General features: G+C 41.2%; 2 protein-coding genes across 6 annotated transcripts in view; one reads left to right on the forward strand and one right to left on the reverse strand.

The window, feature by feature from the left end:
- kcnc1b (potassium voltage-gated channel, Shaw-related subfamily, member 1b) lies at nucleotides 1–18,681 on the forward strand. 5 transcript variants are annotated; one of them, XM_088080499.1, is made up of 5 exons: nucleotides 1–412; nucleotides 534–1,786; nucleotides 6,693–7,608; nucleotides 10,128–10,301; nucleotides 11,364–13,502. In XM_088080499.1, exons 2-5 carry the CDS (start codon nucleotides 1,220–1,222, stop codon nucleotides 11,501–11,503), a joined length of 1,797 nt encoding a protein of 598 aa, XP_087936625.1. In that variant the 5' UTR covers nucleotides 1–412; nucleotides 534–1,219; the 3' UTR covers nucleotides 11,504–13,502. The 5 variants fall into 5 exon arrangements, with proteins under 5 accessions (XP_087936625.1, XP_087936626.1, XP_087936627.1 ...); XM_088080500.1 differs by having other exon boundaries at nucleotides 537–1,786; XM_088080501.1 differs by lacking the exon at nucleotides 11,364–13,502 and adding an exon at nucleotides 17,832–18,681 and having other exon boundaries at nucleotides 1–1,786.
- sergef (secretion regulating guanine nucleotide exchange factor) overlaps nucleotides 15,627–24,796 on the reverse strand; it is a 12,771-nt gene continuing 3,601 nt past the window's right edge. Inside the window, exons 5-11 of the mRNA XM_042496011.2 lie at nucleotides 24,597–24,657; nucleotides 23,877–23,990; nucleotides 23,722–23,784; nucleotides 22,965–23,123; nucleotides 22,705–22,871; nucleotides 19,181–19,217; nucleotides 15,627–16,752 (exon numbers count right to left, since the gene is read on the reverse strand). Of these exons, the coding sequence (XP_042351945.2) occupies nucleotides 16,493–16,752; nucleotides 19,181–19,217; nucleotides 22,705–22,871; nucleotides 22,965–23,123; nucleotides 23,722–23,784; nucleotides 23,877–23,990; nucleotides 24,597–24,657 (861 nt within the window). The 3' untranslated portion in view covers nucleotides 15,627–16,492. The remainder of the gene's footprint in view (nucleotides 16,753–19,180; nucleotides 19,218–22,704; nucleotides 22,872–22,964; nucleotides 23,124–23,721; nucleotides 23,785–23,876; nucleotides 23,991–24,596; nucleotides 24,658–24,796) is intronic.

A 24,796-nucleotide genomic window follows, 5' to 3' on the forward strand; every position in this document is an offset into this window, starting at 1 on the left:
CGAATCTGTCAGCTTTTTGTTTCATAAAATATCTCCACATTTCAGTGCAGACACACATGCAGACTGTCAAGAGCAGTCTGACAGCCGTAAATCACGGAGCCATCAGAAGGTAATATGATCAGACTCTCTGATGGTATGGGCGGATCTGCGCGTGCATGGCTCCAGGGTCACTCCTTCTGCAACCAGCTGTGCAGGATGAGTCTCTCCTGAGTGTTGCAGCCGCTGACCGATCGTAAACCCTGCAAGTGAGGGGGAAAATTAGGCAGCGATGACAGTTTTAGCAGCTTTAACTGGAGGACTTGACAGCGTGTTTTAGCAGATGCAGGGTCCACTGGGCATGCTCCATCTGATCTGAGAGGAGAGCTGGGCACGGTGTGAATAACAGGCAGTTTGGGCGTTTTATTTTTGGGAGGTTTGTCGCCCTCTTATCTCTCATTTTCTTTTTGTTTAATCACGCGGTGCAAAAAAAAACAAACAAAAAAACAACAGTATTTTCCTCCAATTCAAACAGACTGTGGGTGTTTTCTTCCCAGCAGTGCGTGAAGGAAAGGGAAAGTTCCCATGCAGGAGAGCATCTCTGCGCTGAGACAAAGAGCTGGTGTGCAGCGGCAGTGTGTTACACGCAGAGAGGGAGCGGGCTGAGCGTCGGTGTGAAGGAGGTGAGTCTGTAGGCAGCAACAGAGGAGGGACTGAAAGCAGCGCCGAGTCTCCATCAGGAGCTGCCGGACAGGCGCTGTCCGCTCAGCACCACCGCAGTCACCTTGCTGTGAAAGTCACAAACCTGCTCAGGACTCATCTCATCAATTACCGCAACTTGGGGGAATCCAATGAGCTGGATCTGCGCTGCTGCCGGGGGGGATATTTGTCAGCGTTTGTGCTTTTATCTCGACATCTTGGATTTACAGACGATGTGACGTCCATTCTTAATGTGAAGCCATTGGCTGTAATCATTTTGGATTTCGATTCTATACCCTCCAGTGAGTCTGGCAGCTATATTTATGATCCTCCAGTTGCATGACAGGTGCTTTGAAGGGAACACAGAGTGAATGTAGCCTTATGCGTGTCAAACAGCCCCGATTTCTGTCATAGTTGGTGAGAGACGACAGGTTGTTTTTTTGCGCGCCGCTGCTGCCTTTGTGTAATTGTTTCCTTCATGGTTGCACGGTAGACTTACCTTTGCGATGAAGGGAACTTATTGGAGAAATGCCTAAGGGACGCAATGGGCCTGAGCGACGACAAGGATCGCATTGTGATAAACGTGGGAGGGATCAGACATCAGACATACCGCAGCACCCTGCGCACTCTACCTGGCACCCGCTTGTCCTGGTTGGCCGAACCTGATGCACCCAACCACTTTGACTATGATGCCAAGATCGAGGAATTTTTCTTCGACCGCCACCCCGGCGTGTTTGCACATATCCTCAATTACTACAGGACAGGTAAACTGCACTGCCCGGCTGATGTCTGCGGGCCCCTCTATGAGGAGGAACTGGCCTTCTGGGGCATTGATGAGACAGACGTGGAGCCATGCTGCTGGATGACCTATCGCCAGCACCGGGAGGCAGAGGAGGCCCTTGATAGTTTCGGCGGGGGGGGCCTGTTAGACCTGGGGAGCGATGATGCGGAGCCAGAGCTGGAGCACACTGCTGAGGATGATGTGGATGAAATGACAAGGAGGCTGGCGCAGGGAGACACTCATGATGCCAGGAGCGGCAGCCTGTGGAGCCGGTGGCAGAAACATGTTTGGGCTCTGTTTGAGGACCCTTACTCCTCTAAATATGCAAGGGTGAGTTGCTTTTAAGTCTGTTTGGTTTTGTTCTTCTTATTGAACCTCGCGAGGAGTTATCAAAAACACAAGATGTTTCACTGCCGGCATGAAACAGTCAAAGATGCATGAAAGTTTAGTTGTCAAATGTGTTGGTGAGACAAAGATTGATTGGTATGGGAGGTTTCAAGAGGCTTTTGATGACCTTGAAATTGCCCTCCCAGGGGTCTCCACAGCAGGGATGAGACTGTACAGAGAAGGAGGGGCGGAAAAATCAGCCAAAGACCTCATCTGTCAAAATCATTTACATGCAAATCATCACTCCCGCCCTCCTCTATCTGTAAGGAGGAGATAAAGGGTGATTGTTGCTCTCGCTGGTTTTTGGATTGATATTTCCAGGGCACAAGAATCCCTGAGCAGCCTGGCTCTGAGCTTAAATAGGTCAGATACACATTAGGAGAGCAGATCTTTGGCACCAACAGGACTTTAGTGGCAGACTTCCAGACAAAAATTGGGTTGCTGTTCGAGGTGACATTTTTGGTCATTGTTATGGGCAGTTTTCCATCTGGGCGTAAAGCCTCTTGATGGTGACAATGAAATGACTTTACACCTTCTGATTTTTTTGTGTTTTTTGGACCACTGCCCCCTGCAAAGACCGCTGTGCTGCCCGCTGCTTTAACAGCTGTTGCACTGATTGGTGTAATTACTTACCAGGCCCCATCCAGCAAGTGTAAACTGTATTGACATGTTCTCACTCTTACAGCAAGCATTAGTGAAAACAGTTTAACCAACACACATCTTTCAGATTTCAATTTCTGGATGACATGTCCCAAAGCGGAAGACTCCTCAGTTGTGTCCCATATTTAACAGTGAGCAGGACAAAGCAGAGCCAAGATTGACAACGCTCCACCAAGACAGGCAAGAAGATTAATTAGAAGTGAGCCTCTTAGTTAATTACAGACTCTATTCACAGTGGATACATCAGTGGAAAACCCCTGTCACTGTGTATCACTGTAGGCCTGTGGTGAGCCAGCAACAGTGAGAATTAGCCAATAAGGAGCAAACAATCTTCGCCTGTCGCCCTCCCTCCAGACCAAACTGTTCCTAACCAGCACAAAGTCACATAATTTACTGTAAGAGGCGGACAGATCAGAGGCAGTGTTTGTTTAACAGTTTGAGGGGAGGGATGTTCTGAGGGCTGAGAGTCTAAGAATGAGGCTTTATCACACTGAAGCGTGATGGCAGTGATGGTGGTGTTTATTTTTCCAGTTCTCTTGATAATGATAGGCTGGACAAAATAACAAGTACACCTACAAATTAGGACTATTTTCATCATTGAGAAATCGATTTTCGATTTCTTCTCTCAAATAGTTGAATAAGGAGACACTGGAAAATTACCCATCACAACTTTGTAAAGCCATTGTTGGCATATTCAAACTGCTTGTTTTGTCTGTCCAAAAATCAAGGAGATTCAGTTTGCAATCATAGAAAACTAGTAAAACCAGTGATAATTCTCATTTTATAAGCTGGAGACAGTTAATTGGAGCACTTTTGCTAGAAAAATATAATTGAAACTGTAGATGCCAGTTAATTTTCTGTTTAGCTAATTGATTTGTTATTTCAGCTATACTGTTAATGAACCTAAAATATAAGATATTTGTTCATACTGTATTGATGTGATGTTGCAGGTCAGTCACCAGAAAAAAATGCTGGTATTGCATGCTTCTGCAAACCACACATATGTTACACTTGAACATTTGATATAAAACATAACATTTTTACTTTGGCATAGTTTGGATTCCAAGTATTGGAGCTCATTTTCTTACCAGAAGGAGGAAGGGATGATGGATGGAGTGACAACTAGTCGTGCAAAGCAGCAAACATCAGCAGACCACTGATAGAGACCAACAAACAACAAATGGGTATTTTTTAACAAGAGGCCAGGAAATGTTCAGCTGTGTTTGTAGCGCCATAAGTGCAGATATTTGTATCAAGAGGTAAGACAATTCCAGCTGTGTTTTTAGCTACAAAATTGGGTAATTATTAATGGGGGATTGGTACATTTCCAACCATGTTTTTAGCAACAAAAGCAGGGATTTTTTTCATGCGAGGTTGGAACATTTCCAGACAAATTTGTAGTAACAGAAGTGGGTATGTTTTAATTTGAGAGTGAGACATTTCCAGCCATATTTCTAGCAACTGTTTTTTTTTGTTTGTCTTGTTTTTTAACAAACATCAGGACATGTTGTGTTTGTGACAAAAAAGGATTTTTTTAAACAAGAGGTTAAAAAATATCTAGCCAAGTTTGTATTTTTAAGAAACGTTGGGATATGTCCAGCTGTGTTTGAAGCAACAGAAGAAGGTTTTGTTCAATGAGTAGTCAGAACATTTCCAGTCACATTTGTAGTGACAAAAGCGGGTTATATTTATGAGGGGTCAAGGTGTTTCCTGATGCATTTGTAGCAATAAAAGACTGTGTTTTTTAACGACAGGTTGAGACATTTCCAACTGCGTTTTTAGTGACAAAATTGGGTTTTATTTAGCAAGGGTTGGGGCATTTCTTGCCAAAGTTGTAGTGACAAAAGAGGGTTTTATTTAACAAGGGTAGGGGCATTTCTTTCTCTGTTTGTAGCAACAAAAAAAGGTGCTTTTTAATGAGGTCAAGACATTTTCAACAGTGTTTGTATTATCCAAACTGGGTATTTTAGGCTAAAAAATGTTTTTCTGACACTAACAAAGTGTTTTTTGTGACGAAACTTAACCACACATTCACCACAGCATTGTTACTACATAAAATTGAAATCAGAACATCAAGAAACATAACTTTTTATCATATCCACTACATATGAAACATACAAATGTAACATATCTATAATTTGCAGAAATGTGCAGTGCAAACATTAATTCTAGCAATTGGGTTGAGTGTTGACAGTTAACACCTAGGGATGCCCCCGAGTGTTGTGTGACCCATTTAGGGGGATGTCACTAAACTTATTCAGGAATATGCACCACATAAATTTGGACACAGGTAGATAGGACACTTAAACAAATCAGCAATTAATCAAAATTAGCACAAATCATCTGACAATCAATCTGTTGCTCTTGGGGCCCCTGATGGTATGGGGTCCCAGCCCCATCTGCCCACTTTGCCCAGTTTATATTCCAGCATTTGCTGTTGAATCCAATCTGTTACTTGAGGTCGCAGTTTTCAATGTGGTTGAATTGGATTGTATTATATTCTAGGGTGTACTTGTTATTTTGTACAGTACATACTGTAGAGGGGGTGGACAAAACAACAATATTATGCAATCCAATACAACAGCACCAAATACACTCTACTAATGCCTCAAAAACTGACACACTATCTCTCTCAGACTATAACAACTCAAGAAAAACATTAATAGCTTGACAAAGGCGCATTTTAAATAATTTTGTGTCTGATTGCATTTAACTGTAAAGTGCCCTTTTTGGCCACGCTCCATTTCAATATGGACATTTTTTTTTATTTAAAACTAATTCAAAAACTCATAAAAGCATTCACATGTCATATTAAAGTGTTTAAACTGCAATGAGTCTCCATCTTAATCCTCGTCCAACTGGTGTGTGTCCTCTTTGCTCAGCGTGAGCAGTATCTCTGAACAAAGAGGACAACCCTGCTGACAGAACAGAGGTCGGCATGCAGTATAGTCTCCGCTAACGCACAGCTTCCCTCCGGACCATCATACTAACATGGACGAGAAACAGACATTCATAAGCAGCAGCGATTTCCTCAGCACAATGCGATGAGTTGCCAGTGCTGAGATGCTATGAGGAGGGCCTGTTTTTCATCTTGAGCTGCGTGACAAACTGTGAATGGACCTGACTGACTAAGACGCTGTGTTTCCTTTGCTCAGTGGAATACATGTAAGACGTCCTCGTGCCCAGACATGCCCTACTCCAACTAACCTCCTCCCAGCTACTTAACAAGGCTGTGCATTAGTTTAAGCAGCACTAAAGACACTCACTTGCCCTTATAAAGACATCTTCATGCAAGAACAAACTGCTATTGATCCAATATTTTGTGATTCATAGGATGATTAAGTAGCTATCCACGCTGTCTGAATCTTTGTCCACCAACTCTGATTTGTTGACATCAGATTCCCATTGAAGTTATAGCAGTTACTCCATCTGCAGCTGTAAACCAGTAAGGTATGATCAGCACAGGATAACATGAGGATAGGGCTGTAATCAATACCCAGGAGAGAACACTGTATCTCTTACACCCATGTGGTATGCATCAGAAATATCAGAGCCTAAATGTGATGAAATCTGATCCTCTAATCAATACAAAATGAAGGCTAAAGTACCAATTCGCCATTAAGGGAAATATAGGTCTCTCATACAAGTCTGTCATCAGCTCAGCAAGCCTCTAAGCTCGCTACCATTCCCAAGAGTTGATCATCTGGATAGTATGACCTTGTGTAGGGAAGACCTACTGTACTGTGGTGATGGTGCTTTGAGGGAAGAGCCCCTCCTAATTTTAGTCATGTGGGTTAATGTCCCATCTCCTGCTGCTGCTGCTGCTGGCTCTTAGTAATTCTAATGTAGGATGCCTTTGAAAATGCCATGACCTTGAGATACAGCGGAGGGAGGAGAAGGAAGAACGGCGAGCTTGCATTGATTGTCCCTTTTACAGTGACACTTCTGAATCAAGACACATAGAGAGCGGGGGGTGGGGGGTGTGTGTCAATGCCGCTGTCACTGTCAAACCAGACAGCATTGTCTCCGATAATAGATTGAATTGCATTGTGACGTGCTAAGAATGGCTGCTGGGCGTTGAGCTTGATTACATTGCATGAATTACTGTGCTTCTCTTTGTCCTTCTCCTCCCTCCTTCTCTCTCCCCCTCTATTTCTTCTTCTGCACCCTGTGTACATTTCCTGCCCAGTGGGTGGCTCTGGCTTCGCTGTTCTTTATTCTGGTGTCCATCACCACCTTCTGTCTGGAGACCCATGAGGCCTTCAACCCCATCATAAACCGCACTGAGGTGGAGGTGGTGGACAACATCACAGTGGAGCACACCTACCAGGAGACTGAGACTGCGCTCTACCTCACCTACATTGAAGGCGTTTGTGTGGTGTGGTTCACTTTTGAATTTCTAATGCGAATAACTTTCTGCCCGAATAAATGTGACTTCATTCGGAACGCCCTGAACATCATCGACTTTGTGGCCATCCTGCCCTTCTACCTGGAGGTCGGCCTCAGCGGGCTCTCCTCCAAGGCAGCTAAGGACGTGCTGGGCTTCCTGAGAGTCGTCCGCTTTGTGCGGATCCTGCGTATCTTCAAGCTGACGCGTCACTTTGTGGGACTGAGGGTGCTGGGCCACACGCTGAGGGCCAGCACCAACGAGTTCCTGCTCCTCATCATCTTCCTCGCCCTCGGTGTCCTCATCTTTGCTACCATGATCTACTACGCTGAACGGATCGGCGCTAACCCCAACGACCCTCGAGCCAGTGAGCACACACACTTCAAGAACATCCCGATCGGATTTTGGTGGGCTGTGGTGACCATGACGACCCTCGGCTATGGAGACATGTACCCTCAGACGACCTCCGGCATGCTGGTCGGAGCCCTGTGTGCCCTGGCGGGTGTGCTGACCATCGCCATGCCTGTTCCTGTGATTGTCAACAACTTTGGAATGTATTACTCTCTGGCCATGGCGAAACAGAAACTACCAAAGAAAAAGAACAGGCATATCCCTCGGGCACCCCAACCGGGTTCTCCAAACTTCTGTAAGTCAAGCATCAGCTCCCAGCACCCCAGCCCCATCCCCAATGACGACGTTTTCGAGATAAAGTTTCAAGGTAAGAAACAAAGATGATGTGTTCTCTGATATGCTGTCGTCTCATCACTTCTCTGTCCTCCTGAAGCAGCCGCAGCGCTACTCAGCTGTTTCATTGTGCGTCTGTTCCCACACTTCAATCAGCTGATGATTCAGGCATGAGATTAAACAAATGAGTTTCCCACCGCAAACAGTCAATAAAATATGTGATGAAGAGCCTGTTCTGCTCTGGATAGGAGAATAGAGAGATTGAGGCTGACCGTGAGTAATCTTGCTATTGATTTTGCACTTCTTAATGCAGTGTTTTACTCCTCCTATCTGTTAAGACTAACTGAAAGTATGTAATCACCACTTTTTCGTGGTGTTAAAGGTATACTATGCAGGATTGTTGGTTACCTTTTTGTAAACACACTCGCCAGCAAAAGTGACAGTAAAAGCCACTCTCGTTTGGTGTTTCACCTTGCTTTATTTGCGTTTTTTTACCCAGTGCTGAGTGCCTTAGACACCTGCTACTTATGGCCTGAAACATTTTTTTAAAAGGCCCAGCTTCACCTGAGGACTGTGGGGGTACATGCCCATAAACTTCTCAAACACAGAAAATGAGAAATAAATGAGAAAATACAAGCAGATGGGAGAGTCTCTCAACCACCACACTCTTCTCGTTAGTCATAAGTGATGACTGAGAAGGATTACTTATGCATGAGTCTACACATTGTTTCTGCAAAAGTCCTGCATAATATTGCTTTAAGAACATGTAAGAAAACATATGAGTCACTTGATTTCCTCTTGAAGTCCTGTGGTGGCATTGGTGTGAAGATAAATTGACATTTGATACAGTTTGTGCTCAAAAACATACAGAGTGCAAAGCAAACATTACACAGCAGCTATGCACGCAGTATTATTGTAAGAGTTAATCCCTGTGTGTATGCAGGTAGTAGAATGTGAAAACTGAAAATATATTAAAAAATGTGGCACTTCAAACCTGAAAAAAAGCTGCTATATGAAAAGCAAGGCAAATTTATTTACATAGCACGTTTCATACACAAAGGCAAGCCAAAGTACTTTACAGATTACACAGGTAAAACACAAACGAGGCAACCTCTAGCTCATCTGGTTGAGCGTGCGCTCAGCGATAGGCTGAGTCCTTTGCAGCGGCCCATGTTCGATACCAACCCACAGTTCTTTGCTGGGTGTCATCCCCCTGCTGTCTTTCCCCTTTCCTGTCAATCTACAGCTGTCTTATCAATAAAGACAAAAATAGCAAAAAAAATCTAAAGACATAAATGATAAAAGGAAGCAATCAAAAGCACATATAAAAAAAGCAAAAAGGCAAACAGGTAACAGCACACAGAGTGAAGCAATAAAACAAACAAATACAACAGAAATGAAGGTGAAGTGAGGAAGATTTAAGGGGATTTAGTGGCATCTAGCAGTGACGATTGCAGATTGCAAGCAGCTGAAACTTCCTCATCAAAACAACTGAGACATTTTAATTTGTCATGTTAGGGACAGGGAGCCGGAAAGCCAGATGATAATGTGTGATGGCCCTTTTTTTCTGATAACTCCGGACGTTTAGGAGGTTTGTATCGGGAGCCAAATTATCTGCAGAGGTCTCCTTCTATCCAAAACATATGGACCCTGCGATTTAAACCGGTTAAAAAAAACCAGAATAAAGCAATTTCATGTTAAAAAATCTGTCTTGTTTTCAATGCAGATGGGCTTCTAACTACGGTGGCCGATGTCAAAACTCAAAAACATGAATGGCCCTGTCTAGAGCCAGTGTTTGCTTTGTCCATTCTGGGCTAATATAGAAACATGACGATCTCCATAGACTAGGAGCGGTTCCCTATAGAAATATAAATGGCTCATTTATGCTCAACGTTATATACAATGGCAGAGGCAGAGAGGATGGAGATGGAGACGGACAGAGTCTTCTGTCCGTGATCTAGTACAGAATTCTCCATCCACAAAGCGGGATGGATTTAATGGCCTTACAAACCGCTGTTGTCACAACACTGTCTCCATTAAAAGGTACAATATAATGACCTCCTCCACTGCCGCTGCTGTTTGTTTTTTTGTAAAACTTTTGACTCTGCCCGCTAGTGCCATTTATTGGCTGTATTTATGCCATCATAAAAGATGCATGGAGATGAGGGCAGTGATATTAATGTTTGTTCAAGACACACATATCTATTTTCGTATGTTAAGGGAGCATAAATGAGCCTTAAGGTAAACATGATTCTTATTTTCAGGTGATTATGCAAGAAAACATATTATATTATATTATATTATATTATATTATATTATATTACATTACATTACATTACATTTCTGCCAATATCCCCCTAATTTCTACACACAGGACCTTTAAAAGACACTAATTAAAAGCAGTGGTGAACATATAGGTCTTTAAAGCGGTCCGAATTGTCACAGGTCTTCTGATAATTTAATCCAACTTTGAGCAGCATTGAGGCAAAAAGCTGCTACACTGTGTTTAAACCAGTTTTTGTTGCTGTTTTTCCTTTATTGTTTTCTAAAAAGATTCCAAGCTTAACGGTGAGGCAGCTAACGCAGCGCTGGCCAACGAAGATTGCCCTCATATAGACCAGGCCATATCTCCGGAGGAAATCTTCAGCCCCAGCGACAGAGAGCGGCCCTGCTTCCTGGTCACCACTGCTGAACGCCCCAACCACACAGGGGGCAGAGTGAGGAGGGGTACGTACAGTAACAGCCAATCACAGGCCCCCGTAAGACACTGACACCCTGTACACCGTAGACAGGACACGCTCTTTTTTTCCTTCTCTTTGCTGAGTGTTACGCCTCAGTGTTTTCCACAGTCTCATACACACACACACACACACACACACACGCACAACAACAAAAAACCTCTTATTACACACTTTCACAGCAGCTGCTTCTCCTCAATCATCCCTTTGGGAATTGTATATATTTCAATTCACACTCACATCTGTTAAGGCCAAGCACAATCACCACAAATGTCAATAATAATTGTCCACATCTACATAATATATTTTTTGATACCATGCATAATGTAATACCCCTATTTATTTACCAGTAAGAAAGCTATTTTCGATATGATCTAGAATGTGTTGTCTTACATGCCTAAGAGAGTATTTATGTGCTATGTGTGTACCATGTATGTATATGTGTTTTAATGATAAATACCATGCAGATCCTGACTTATGAGTACATTGCTCTTGACCATAATGGTGCATGAAGTGTCTTGCTGATGGGTGCTATCAGTATGGTGAAGGAGCACAACACAAATGGTGGAAGGCTAAATATTAATATAAATTTTATTAAGAGCTAAATTCTAATTTAATGATTTTTACACTTTAATGCCAAGCTGAAATACTTTTTTTTTTTTTTTAGAATTAATCTAAAAACATTCCTCTAATTAAATCATGTTAGTCAATGAGTGCAACCAGCACATCACCAGTAAATGGCCTACAGTTTGAAATTCTACCTGTAGCTTGAGAATACATTCCCTGCCTGAGGTGCCTAACTTTTCAAGTCTTTTATAGTGTTATACTCCAAACCATTCCAGTACCACCCGGTGCATGCTGTTGTACTCCTGATGCACTCAATGCATGGAGAATAATAATCTGTCTCAAGTCTGTGTTGACCTGTTTCTTTGGAGACAAAAACAAGAAAGCAACAGGTGTAGTATTACCAGTGAGGAAACAGCCAAAAACAGTCTGTCATGGATTCAGTGCTGCAGTGTTACTCAGAACGTTCTCTGTTTTTCAACTGAAGGTTATGAAAAGCCTTGGAGCCTTAACAGCATGTCTGGCATGAGCGGGGATGCCTCTGGAGTGTCCTCAGTGTCCGCCCTGCCCTGCAGCCCACCTTGTCTAATGCAGCACTCACATTCTCCCATCCCATCCATTATGTAGCATGGTTGAGTAGCAGACACAATGCCATTGGAAGGCCAGTCCACACTCCTCCTTCTTATCTTACCTGTCAAATTTTGCTTTTTACACTTGCCTTCACTCTTGCTTTCTTTTTTTTTCATTTTTATTTCATTATTTTTCTGGAAAACTGTATCTTAACTGTGTCTAATACTCAAGCTTTACCCAAGTGGTCTCCTTGGGTGTGTCATCATATCCTAGACTAGACAACATTGGCACATGCCACTCTGCATGGGTCACCTCAGTTGCAGACAAAGCACTGTTCAGGCTAACCCCACTCTTTCCTTGTGTTTACATCATTGCCTGTTGCTCTGTTGCTTTTGATCTCACATACTCTTCTGCCGGTAACTTTTATCTCATCTGCTTTTTACAATTTTGTGAAAGAAACTTTCATAAGATGTAACCCCTGCTAATAATATGCTGGACATTAACACTACATGGCTCTGAAACATATCCAAAAGGTACCATTGCCAGCTGTTAAGGGAACTCCTCTAAAGTGCTTTGTGCGTTGCAAAGTAGAGACGTTATTATTCTGAAAGTGCAATCCAGACGAGGCTCAATGTTATCTGAGTGGCCATTTAAAAAAATCTAAAAAATGAACATGATGTTCATGGTGTCCAATGCAATATGGAGATGATGACAATTCCTATGATACTAGTGATGAATACATTTTAATGTCAACAGAACTAAAACTGTTTTGTTCATTTGCATGAACTGCATGAGAAATTATGTTCAACAAGAAGCTAACTGTATCGCAGTACCTGTAAGAAAAAAAAAAAGTTTTTTCTTTCAAAAGCTTCTAAAGCTTTGTCATTTTTTATGCATTTTTGAGACAGCTTTACAAGAGACTCAGTCACAGCAGAGATTTTTATGTAGCCGCCATTCTTTGCCTTTCCCCAAATTCATATATTTATTTTCTTGTATTAATTTGACTGGGGCCTCCGACTAAAATAGCGTGATTTGACTTGAACGATCTGTCATAAAGCCAACTAATGCTGTTATGAGCATAAATAGTTTTTATACAAATATATTTACTGGTAGTTATTAGTTTTTAAAACAGTATCCGTAGTCTGCAGCGACTTCTATTACTGCTGCAGTGCCTAAATTAAGGCAATACTCATGAATTATTAAACAACGGTGCCTTCATACCTGGCGAGGCAAAGTTAAAGTGAGTAATAAATTGACAGTATAATAAATAAGTGCTCCCAGTGTAGCATCAGTACACTTTATACCATGCTCATAACAGTGTAACGAAAGCTTTATTTTGTACGGTGCACCTTGTACCTTTTGCACCACCCTTGTACCCTTAAACACAGTCAATTGGTTATTATTGTTACACCATAAAACACATAGGATTTAAGCATTTATTGGCAGGAGAAAAAAAACAACAGCTGACTTTATAGTCCCCATCTCAAGAAATTTTTGTATGATAAAGCACAAATTACTAAAGGGGACCAGGCGACTCTACAGAGCCAAAATATATTGAGCTACCAGAGAAGTCACGATGACTTTGGCAGCATGTATGTCTATTGATTTAAAACATCGATACTTACTGTTACATGTATTGATGCTGTCCCAATAATTATGCACAATTTTTTCAGGGCACTTTAACAAATTTTATGTTTGACCAATCAGAAATGTCAATTTCTAGAGGAAGGTAGAAGTATAGCAACTCATCTTAAGTTTTGTTTTTATCCTGAATGAGCAGAGTTTTACATTTCAAGTCATGTCTCTTGTGGTAATTAATGGGCGTTATATATTTAAGAAAAAGAAAAAAAACCTTGTGAAGATTTGATGTGAAGAGATGCAGGTGAATTATATGCTCATGCAATTCAAGTGAAAAAAAAATTACAACACAGCATGGGATGTGGGTCTACTTGGGGAAAGGTAAATGCATGTATTTTCCATTTATGCAACAGAAAAGTATTCAAATAAAATATGTAAATATAAGTCCTTGCATGAAATAAATTTTGTACACAATGAGCGTTTAGACTCCGTTTTTCTTCAACAGCACATGCATACATACATCTTTCCTTTCCCACTAGCTCACAGCTAGTGCTTTGAACTGCTGTTTGACCCTCCGTTTTCCCCATGCCTGGGTCAAAGAGAGCCTTAAAAAAACCCTAAAAAACGAGGTGACTGCGAGAGCATGACGCAAAATATACAAACGCATGACAATGACCGAACTACTGTACATCAACCTGTAAAACACAGCATGACTGGGCATGTTTATTAACCGATTCAAGAGTCTAACCTCTGCACACAGACAGTACATCGCTGTCTGATGCCTTGGCTACGCATGGGAAATACATGGTAAACCTGTCGTTTACCATGAGGAACTAATGGAGCACATTTTCTTTACTCTCCAAGCTAGTGTCATGTCTCATCCCTCGCAGAGGTATCCATCATCGCCATCATCTCCAACATTCTACATAATTTGTGTAATAATTTATTTTTGTTATTGTTTTTTTATATGTTTATAGAGACCCAGCGACAGCACCGGAGCAGACAACCAACAGAGTCAGTTTGTGTTATGAACCATGGTGTCCCAACCACTATGTGTATGACCCATAATGGCCCATCACCCACCTGATAGTGCTGTAGCATTGTTGTGTGTATTAACTTAGTCTTTTTAAATGGGTGTGACAGTGACAACCTGTACATCACAAACTCAGCATAGATGTAGCACTGAGGAAGTTTTGTTGTCAAGCCTTATGTAGCTCAGTATCTGTGACTGGTTACTGTGTTGTAATTTGTGTGCCTATATTTTTGGTGTGTGCCAGTGCTGTAAATACGCTTTTTTTGTGTGCTGAAGTTGTGTGTACCCAATGTTTTTTGAGTGATCATCAAATATCTGTGTGCTTCTTCTGTTGAAAGAAAAAAAAATGTTGCTCCGATTTTAATCACCCCAGCAAAAAAAAAAAAAAAAAAAAAAAAAAAAACTGTCATGTGTCATGTCAGCCAGGCTTAACAGTTGGAAACAAAACGTTAAACTTTGCACTGTCATCATCACATCTTTGTAGACTTTTGCACTGTTTTGCACCAGTGGACTTTTAACATTTCTTTGATATGTTTTCAGCCATCAAAGAGATAACATCCACAAAAAAAAGGGTCATACTGACAAAAAATCCCAACACTCTTACCTTGTATTAATGAGGCATTAGAAAGTGTGCTACTAAGAATTGGTAAATAATTGTTTGGTTGATCAAAACTTATAGAGAATTATTCAGAAAAAGAATAAAAAGATACTCAACATAAATCTTTGTACTTAGCTACATTTGGATTATTAAAGCCAGCTTATATGTAAAATACATTGACTCATATCACAGCTTAACCAGTCATAATTGTTCTTTAGTATATTTTTAATTGACAATCATGTAGAATTGATTATTTTTTCTGCACATTTGTAAACTGACGTATTAACATGTATTACTAACCAATGCCAAAACATTACACACTGGACAAGTGCCTCTGTTATGCAAATTCTTCTAACCATTCAGGAGTATAGCTTAACACATATTTTATTTCAAATTAGTCATGAGTCACCAGCCATTGAAAACAAGCACCAGTCAATAAGCACACAGATACAATACGGACCCCCGTAGGGATCAGCTTCTGAAGGCAAGTAATGAGCGTACCTAATTAAAAACAGAAAGGAGAGCTATTGACTGCAGTCTACCGCTTCATTGTTTGTGTGGAAAAGTTAGTGGAAAGGGACCAACTTTTTACCAAACAACTGCAAACACACTGCCAACAACCTACTGAGATCTGTGTGCAGTCAGGTACAGCAGATCAGAATCTGCCATCAGAGCTGAGCACAAATAAGGGGGGACAGTGTGCTGGTCATTGTCCGACACGGAATAAACAACAATAACAGCAGCTGTTACAAAACGGGAAAAAAAAACACAACTAAGAGGCAACTAAAGGTGCCGTTTAGTGAGAGTGTGTGTGTTTTGAACACCGTGCATTTTGTGGTTAGTTATCTCAATAAGGTGTTCAGTGATCGCTTTGATTGGTTTGTTGTTTAGGGATTTTTTGTGTCTTTTTTGACCAATACAGTTCAGGCTTGTACAATAAATAGTGATAAATAAAAAAAACACAGAAATGATCAATTTTTCAACGAGTGCTCATTTATTTTTTTCAAACTAATCCAACTATAACATTAACTTAACTTTCACTGATGCATAATTTCAGTGATTTTTTTATTCTTTTATTGTTTAATTTGCATAAATCATACAGATAAAATAAAACTTTTAAATTAAAAAGAGTGAATAAATTGCATGAGTAAGCAATTATGAGTCCTGCCTTCGCCCTTGACCGTAGCACAGACTTCAGACCTGCAGTTGGTCCCTGGTGCTGCACTGCGGCCGCCCACAGCTTATAAATATGTAGGTTGGGTCAAATGCAGCGGGCGAACTTCCCCCAAGAGGGATTAATGAAGTATACAGTGCAAAAAGTGGTGCAAATGAGCAAACAGGACATCAAAGAATATGACACAGACTGCCAAGAATATAAATGAGTGATGGACAGTTGCCAAAGAAAAAATACTGCATGTCTACATGGTAAATCAACTGTATGAAGTGCAGAGATTGACTGCCTCCTGACACTCAAGATCACAGCAATAAAACAGCTGACATGGATGGAGCTATAGCACCAGTCTGGTCCATCCCTCACATGATCCATAGCGGCTACATTCAGGACGACAAACATAGCAGGTGGACCAGCAGCCGTAGGCATGGCCATGTCTTGCAGAGCCACTGGCCCCAGTCATGTCCATCAAAGTGATGGGCTGGTCAGAGAAATGATGGCCTCTGTCCGCATGGAACATAACTCAGCCTGTGTCCAAACACACCACAGTATTTATGACGACAGCAGTTTAGAGCTTGATCTTTTCAAGGAGCTCAGGAAGTCAATTAAAAAGTGAAAGTTATTGTATATTCAAAGGCACTTATATGCAAAGCACCAATAAGACACTCAATCAGTCAGTCCTTGTGTTTCTCTTGTCTCCGATCGCCTTATGCTGATTAAATGCTCCTGTTCCGCTGTAACTGTGTCATTGTAGAGATTCAGTCTTGAGTCAGTGGTTGAAACGCAAACTGCCATTGAGTGTCCGGCTCCACAGCCAATGAGGAGAGGTCTGAGACCAGAAACAAGCTGCGGCTGAAAGATGTTGCTTTGTGAACCGTCTCCACACATCCCATGTTCGTTCCAGCCCCAGGAGAGGAGACACCCCCCTGAAAAGGAGGAGAGGGGTTATGGGTCAGTGGAGCTGACAGGAGGAAGGGACGGGGCTGCAGCACTGTACCGTGTAGGCTAAAATTAGTAGCCTCAAGAAAAAAAAAAAAAAAAGGCTGGGTGCAAAAAAAAAAAACAAAACACACACACACACTCTCTCTCTCTCTCTCTCTCTCTCTCTCTCTCTCTCTCTGTCCCCAGCGCTGACACTCAGCCAGCAATAAAACCTCCCTGCTCCTCACAGCTGGTGAGCTTGTTGGTGGGTGTGGTCAGGTCTGCATCACCGAGGAGACACGTGCCATGGCAACACAGTTACCTAATAGGCTCCATTGCCATGGCAACAGAAGCGAGCTTGCTTTCTCAAGGGTAACACATCGTCAAGCTTTCCTCATCCTGCAGTTGTGTGTCTTTCATGCAATCTTTTCATTCCTTTCATTGAGGGGGGTTTCTTTGTTTCCTTTCCAGCTCGTCTTTGAAAATCGGTGGCATCAGAGATTCGTCAACTGACACATTTGCTTTCGGCAGTTAATAGAAGATGATATCATGCCAGCAACTTGTGCCAATGTGACATTCTGCCAGATAAGGCTTAAACGTTACAAACATACATGTTGCTCGGTCTTTAACATACTGCATGCATTAATAACTGCATGAGTCTCAGTGTTTGGTTAAGGTTATTCAGTAAACATCCTGGTTCTCGTTTATGGGTGAGCTTAAAGTGTTGACATGTTTCGTTCATAGCAGGAAAAATCCGTGTTTTGGTGCCGTGCTCAATTCATGGACTCACTGACTGGAGTACAGCACATCAGTGTTTCCATGGCAACAAAGTGCCTGCACAATATTCTGCACAACAAAGGGATAAAAAAAAATCAAGACACTCAAGCCAAAAGCAATTTCCTTGTAAACAAATCCCGTCACTTGGTTTTAGATTTGACAATTTAAAATCTAATTAACCAAACCACAGTGACATAATCTGCAGGACTTACATTGTACTACACACACTACAGAACCGCAGCCAAGGTGTTTGTCCTCATACTGTGAAGTTCAAAATGTTCACATTAACAAAAAAATCTTTCCTCAGATTGGATGAGCTGTGCCCACAGCGTCTTTGGCCTGTCTCCCACTTCTGACCACGACGACGAATTTCATACATGAGGAGTACTTCCTCAGGTGCGAATGGGCAAAGGCTGAGCAGGCAACAGATATCATGAGCAGCATGCATTGCTCTCCGTTCCTTTCCGCCTGACCTACTTCAGCACCAGAAATAGCAGCACTCAGGTCTCTGCTTCCAATCCTGTTTTGCTATTTCATTGCTCCTGCCGCCGCGCTCCAGACAGGAGGAGGAGAAGAGGAAGAGCATGGGCAGAGGAGCAGAGGAGCAGAGGAGCCGAGTGCAGGAGGTTCACACGAGCTCTCCATGTACTGCTTTCTCATCACATCACCGAACTCCTGAGAGCACAGAGCTGTGCTTTGTGAGAGCAGCCATTATGACAGACACTCTGCGTTAACTATTTCCTAATTATAATGGCATTTCCACTTAACTGCTCAAATTGGTCAGAACATTAAAAGTGGATGGCCACTTTCTTGTAGAAATACCAGCAATGTCCAGCGTTTTCTCTCTAATGGGACCCTGTGCTTGTGTTTCACTGTTCATCTGTGGTATGTATGTTCATGCCGATGCCGAAAAAAAGTGGGTCAGTGTTCAAAATTTAATGCAAAAGATTCTACTTCCAAAATGTTTTCTGGAGCTAGTCGGGGAGTATAGAAAAGCAGGAGACTTTTGGCGAGCCTGGAGGAAATGAAAGCACATTTCATCTCTTTGGAAATCCCACGAGGAGCCACAAACACTCAAATATGTCTGTGTTTGTTCAGTATTATTTGAAAGGATGTGTGCAGCCACGATGTGTATGTTCTGTTGTCATGTGGAGGAAGGGGAGACCACTTTCCAAACACTGGAACTGGAAAAACATGTCTGTAAAATGTGTGTGGTTAATTCAGCTCTATTGCAGGCCTGTTCGGGTAATTGCCTTTTTCAATGATACCCATCTATCCATGCTAATTACTTCCTGATTCAAAGGCCACAGAGCAACAAGCTGACCTCAGAAATCCTCTGCAGTGTTACCAGAAGGATTAATATTTCACATCATGTTGAACTGTAATGTAATAGATAGCACCCTTTCTCATTCTTTGATTCAATGTGTATTCCCTATTCTTTTATTTAGTATGAGCCAGAGTCATGTCAGGCCAACGGTAGAGTCTCTTGTTTCAGGCACTTGCACCTACTGAAACCATTACTGTTAAGTTCAGACTATTTCTGCTACCGCTCTTCCTTGATGTATCTTCCAGTGCAGTTGTGTGTCATGCTAGATGTTTATCTATTCTGCAGTAACATAACATGGTTCCAATGTTTTTTTTAAAGAATACACTCACCTACAATGGCAAGGTTATGCTCAGATCCGCATGCAATCTGTAGAGAAGAAGAGTAAGAGGTATTTAAAATCTGTGCTGAAAGCAGATAATTTTAAGACTTTAATATGCACAATTTGTTATGCCTACGTGAATACTGAGATCCTTTGTCACAAAACTTCTTTGAAACAAATAAAATTCCATGTGTCAATATGTAGTGATCCAGCGTTTATTCAAAACTGCATACATGAGTGCACTAAACGCGAGTAACATTAGCGATGGTTTTGTCTGTAAATGCATTAGAGGCCCTGATATAAACGCCTTCACTCTGCAGTGCATCATCAAAGAACAGAGCAGAAACTGTAGAAAAGCCAGCTCATTCATAAAAGCTTAAACACACTGCTGCTGGGCTGTCTGTAGGAGCAACTGTCTCAGGACAGCTGTGCCTGCCTTTGATGAGCAAAATATGAACATAGAACAGAAGAGGACAGAGAGAGTGCAGCACAATCAGTGAACAGAGAAAGTAGAAAAAAAGAGACACAAATACAGATCATAATGCATACAGACGGTTCAGAAAAAAAAGAAAAATATCTTCAAAGGCTAGATGATTATAACAACACTTTAAATAAAAGTAAATAAAATTAAACCTTTGAACCCTGAAAAAGTTGGTTAAATTTCTTCCAGAACTATAGGAAAATAGACAATGACCAACCAAGAAATGTTCCACGAATTGTAGGACATTTTTAAATTTAGTTTAAATTTAAGTTTTCTTTTAAAGCTTGGGGAAAATGTCTGAAAAAAAAGAAAAGGCAAGAGGAAAGTGATAGAATTATCATAATTACATATGTAAAATGATGTTAGTGCATTATTATAATTTTTTTAGGTCATGTCCTTGTTTGGTTTTTTACTTTCTTTTTTATTTTACTTTATTTTTTGTAAATTTTCATTTCATTTTCTTGTATTCTTTATTAATTTCTTGCTTATTTTGGATTGCTTTCTTCTAATGTTTTTGAAAGAAATCAAGCCAGCTTGCCTGGGTTTCAAAGGTTTAATTACTAAAACTAATCACTGAAAATTGAAATCATTTTCATAATGAAAGTATGTGTAAAAAGTCTCCCTTTTGAAAATAACTAAAATAAAGGTAGAATTCTCCTTCCAGTTGCTTTCTTCCCCCCAATACTGTTGATAAGCAAATGCGCACAGTACAATGACCATCAATTTTCTTGCCATAAACCATATACCTTGAAAACTGTATACCGCTGCAACTCTACTTATCATACGGACAGAAACGAAAAATTTGTGCAAGGTCTACTGAAACCAATCCAAACTCCCTCCGGTAGGTGTGCCTTGCCCCCCTAATTGGGATTTCTGGTTAGAGGCAATAAAGAAACAGGTCAGATTCTTTCAGCAGAAATTTCTCCAAATCAAGCAGTAAGTTGAAGCTGACTGGGTTTTCCATAAATGAAGCCACGTTTCCTTTGATATTATTATGCCATGACCACCTTTTTCTCTTTCATGACGGCTACAGGAATGGAGAGAACCATTTTACATTCTACAAAGCTCAACGTACCACAGAGCTCTCTAAATTTCAGTTTTGATGCTAAAACTTTCTGCTGGCAATAAAATTCATTGAACTGTGTCGCTCATACAGTTTGAACTGCTTTGATAAAGCAATGTTTTTGATGAAGCGTACAGTTGTGGCAAGCCATGAGTGAAAACACACCCATTGAATCCTGAACCAGTGACAGGTTATAATTTGTAACTCCAGTAATGTTCATAGGCCTCATAAAAACGTGACAGTTTAATAAATATTGACTCTTTGGGTGTGTATGGACAGCGTTAAGAGGACCAACAAGGTAGGGTGGGCTGAGAGATTCATAAGTCCAGCAGCTAATCCATCTTGCCTTTAGCTTTTACACAGCAAGGTGACTGCGTCTTGACATTGCCCAGCGCTGCAGCAGTGATCATGTGTGTGCAGTGGAGGAGTGATCCAGAGCTTGCCCTTGCCCGTCCCTGACATCCACTTTATTGGCAACGATCTCCAACAATACAGCTGCCATTTAGACCTCAGGTTAACTGCTGCAATCCCGGGATGCTGACACATAATTGCCCTTATGGGAGAGGAGACCTCTGCCATCACTAACTGTAAGTGGTCCTCTGGCAGTGTGTGCGCTCTGCACAGCCAGTAGATCTACAGATACAAATCATTGAGAAGCCTCTCTTGGAGGGCTTGGCTCTCATTGAGTCACACTGTGTTTCACCTCACACTAAACAATATCTGCTTTGTCTGTGGTTGTTTGCTGCCCCCTGATGGACTGACAGACATTTTCTGCTAAAACACGACGATGGCCAACAACAATACGAGTCACTGCAATATATCATAAACACTTTATTTAAAATGCTGATGTGTGGACTCCAGTCAAATGACCTGATGACTTAAGACTTCATCTGGATGACTTTAGAGTCAACTTGACAAAATCAAAAGATACCTGCTTTTCAATATGGACAACAACAATGACTCGTCAACACCAATGACTCGTGACTTCACTTGATCATGGGCCTTTTGACTTGAAATGACTTTATACAGCAGTTATTCAAAACTGTCCTACAAATGAATTAATATCCCTACATTCCCTGAATCAACTTATGTTAGCATTCATCTTTTTTATTTCATTTAGACATAAAACATGCAACAACATACAGAGGATAGTCTCACAGGTAATGTCTTACAAATTTGGGAAGATGAAGTTATAGACACTTTTCTAATGTGAGATGAGTTAAAGGTTCAGTGTGTAGGATTAAGGGGGATATACTGGCAGAAATGGAATATAATATAATTAAAATACATGTATATATTGTTATTGATATATATATTGTGTATTTTTTTTGTGTATAATCACAAGAAAATAAGAATCGTTGTGTTTTTATTACCTTAGAATGAGCTGTCTATGTAACTACATAGGGAGCAGGTCCTCGTCCACAGAGTCCACCATGTGGCACCACCATGTTTCTACTGTAGCCCCAAACCAAACACTGGCTCCACATAGGGCCATTTCCGTTTCTGTGTCAGCTACTGCAGTTAGCAGCCCTTGCACGACAAACAGCATCAGGAAAATACTTTGTTTTTTTTTTTTATGTGAAACTCCTTAATTCCGAGTTTTTACTGGTTTCAATCACCCAGTCCATTTCTTTTAAGGAGAAAGACATCTCTGCAGATAATTCTGCTCCCGGTAAAAAACAGCACTACATTTTCTGATTAAGTTTGGTTTCACTTGTTTAAACCAACTTGTTTTAAATAAAAAAAAAAATTAGACAGTGTTCACACTTTTATGTAAATTCCATATAGTTTTACTCTATCAAAAAATGGCATTATCATTATAGCTTGCTTAGGACTTGAAACTTGGGACTTGACTCAGGTCTTGAAACACCTGGGATTTAATTGTGACTTGTAAAAAAAGACTTTCCCCTCTACTTATATGTATAAACATTTGTCATATGCCTTCTAGGTATTTCAGTCTGTAGGGGTGTCAAACACTGATAACTCTTACCTGTGTCGCTCCATGGAGGACTTTAACCTCTGCAGGGAGGCAAGCCTTATGATTTCCACCTTCTGCTCGAGGACCAGTTGACTGCTGCTCTGGGTTCTGACTGGTTGCTGCGTGTCGGCCCAGCTGTCCATAATCTCCTCTCCCCCATGTTAACACTCTCCCGCTCTCTGAAATGAATGATGACCTTGTTGGCAACTGTCCTTTAAATCCTGTTAAAACCAGTGAGCGTCACAGACACAATATGTATCATTATGTTTCACCTGTTTGAGCGACTATATGCGTCCAGCCGCTCCACACGTAGATAACTTTCTCTCCACCCACCAGGGAGCGCTTCACAAGAGTGGGAGCGGACAGGAAGGGCTCTGTGGTGGTCAGCTGGCCATGCTTGTTGCTCCCCCACAGAAGCAAATCGCCATCTCCTGCACACACGACAGGAGCGACATTATTCTTCAATCAGCAGCGGCAGCAGCAGACAGGCGGAGCAGTAATTGAGTGTTGCTGGTCAGCTAATTACAGGACAGAAAGGAGGCCAGACATGATGCATGAACATGAACAACTCGCTAGTTCAACCCGAAACTGTAAATGCTCCCTCTGAGAAAGAGCAGCACAAAATCCTTTTAAATTATAGCCTGTGTTTATGTCTGTGTGCAGAGAAACCCTTTTCATCTAAACTTGAACTGTTTGTTAGAAAGAACATCCAAACCTTTGAAACCACTTCCTATTGTTCCTGGTTCAAATATTTTGCTGGAAAGCCTACGCTCAAAATCACAATGCAACATCAAGCTTTTTCTTTTTAGCTTGGGCAGCTAAATAAAGTGGGTCTGCTGGGTTGTTTTTTTGCCTGTGTTAACAATATTCTGCAAGTACGTAGCCCACAAACATTCCACCATGCTCTTCTTGCATTTTCCAAGCTGATATGAATATTTTTTTTCTCTGTCAAAGGCTCATGTTTATGCTAAATAAACCAAATGTGACATGAACGCAGCATTAAGATCATCATATAAGCCAGTGTCATACCTGTAAGGCACACACAGTGCGCTGAGCCTGCAGCTACCATGTGTGAGGTCTTCTGATCCAGACCTGCAGCAGAGTTACAAGTATCTGGTCATTGTAAATCACTGAGAGAGACTTTCTTTTCTGGAACTATTTCTCCTCAGTACAGTGTCACTTACCTGGAACCAGCGATGGCACCGCAGAGCTGAGGTGTGTTGGGACAGGGTGTGGACTGAGCGCTCTCTTAGCGTGACTGTAAAGGCCACTTCCCCACTGATATACGCAGCCTGAGTCTGAGGGCAGAACAGATTATCAAGATTCCACAGATTAGCTGCTACATTAACCCTTTAGAACCTAGATCAACATCAGTTTCGTTGTTCTGCGTTCAGATGCCTCGAACAAGCCATTTGAATCTTTGAAACCTGAGCAAATTGCTTTCCCCAAAACGTGGCCAACTTGGCAAAAAATGTGCAACTGCAAGAAATTAGTAAAAGGTGACAAGAAAATTAGCAAAAAATTTGTTTTAAAGAAGAGGCAAGGATTACTATTAAAATATTTTTTTTAAAAATTGACAAAATGTCTACACAATTGCATCTGTATTTTTATATTTTATATTTAAAATTATGTTACAGAAACAATATAATAAATATATCAAATAAATTTGTATGTATATTTTTCATTTTCAGCACTTTTTAAGGCAATTTTTGTTTATTTTTGCCCTTTTTTCAGATTTTTGGTAAATCTTTTGTAACTTTTTTACCTTTTTCTTTTGCAAACTTTTGGGCCATGTCTTGTTTAGTTTTTCGTCACCTTCTCCCCGTGTTTTTGAAGAAAATAATACTACTTTCTTAGGTTTCAAATGGTTAAATCTACTGTTGAAGTTTCTGATCCAAACTTACCAGTAACAGCTAGTGAGTGTCTGAGTCCTGCTGCTACACTCACCGCTGGCTCCTTTAGACTCTGAAACAACAGCACAGTGAAATCTGTCTCAGAAACTGATTACAAGTGGAAGCTGTTGGTAGCAGTTTTGATGAATATGGGATGATTAGATTAATGTATGGTCCACATTCCAGAGGCCAAACGTTAAATGCATGCAGTT

This window comes from Plectropomus leopardus, chromosome 7, assembly GCF_026936395.1.
Source record: "Plectropomus leopardus strain MGB_pleo_1.0 chromosome 7, ASM2693639v1, whole genome shotgun sequence".
Classification (NCBI taxonomy): Eukaryota; Metazoa; Chordata; class Actinopteri; order Perciformes; family Serranidae; genus Plectropomus; species Plectropomus leopardus.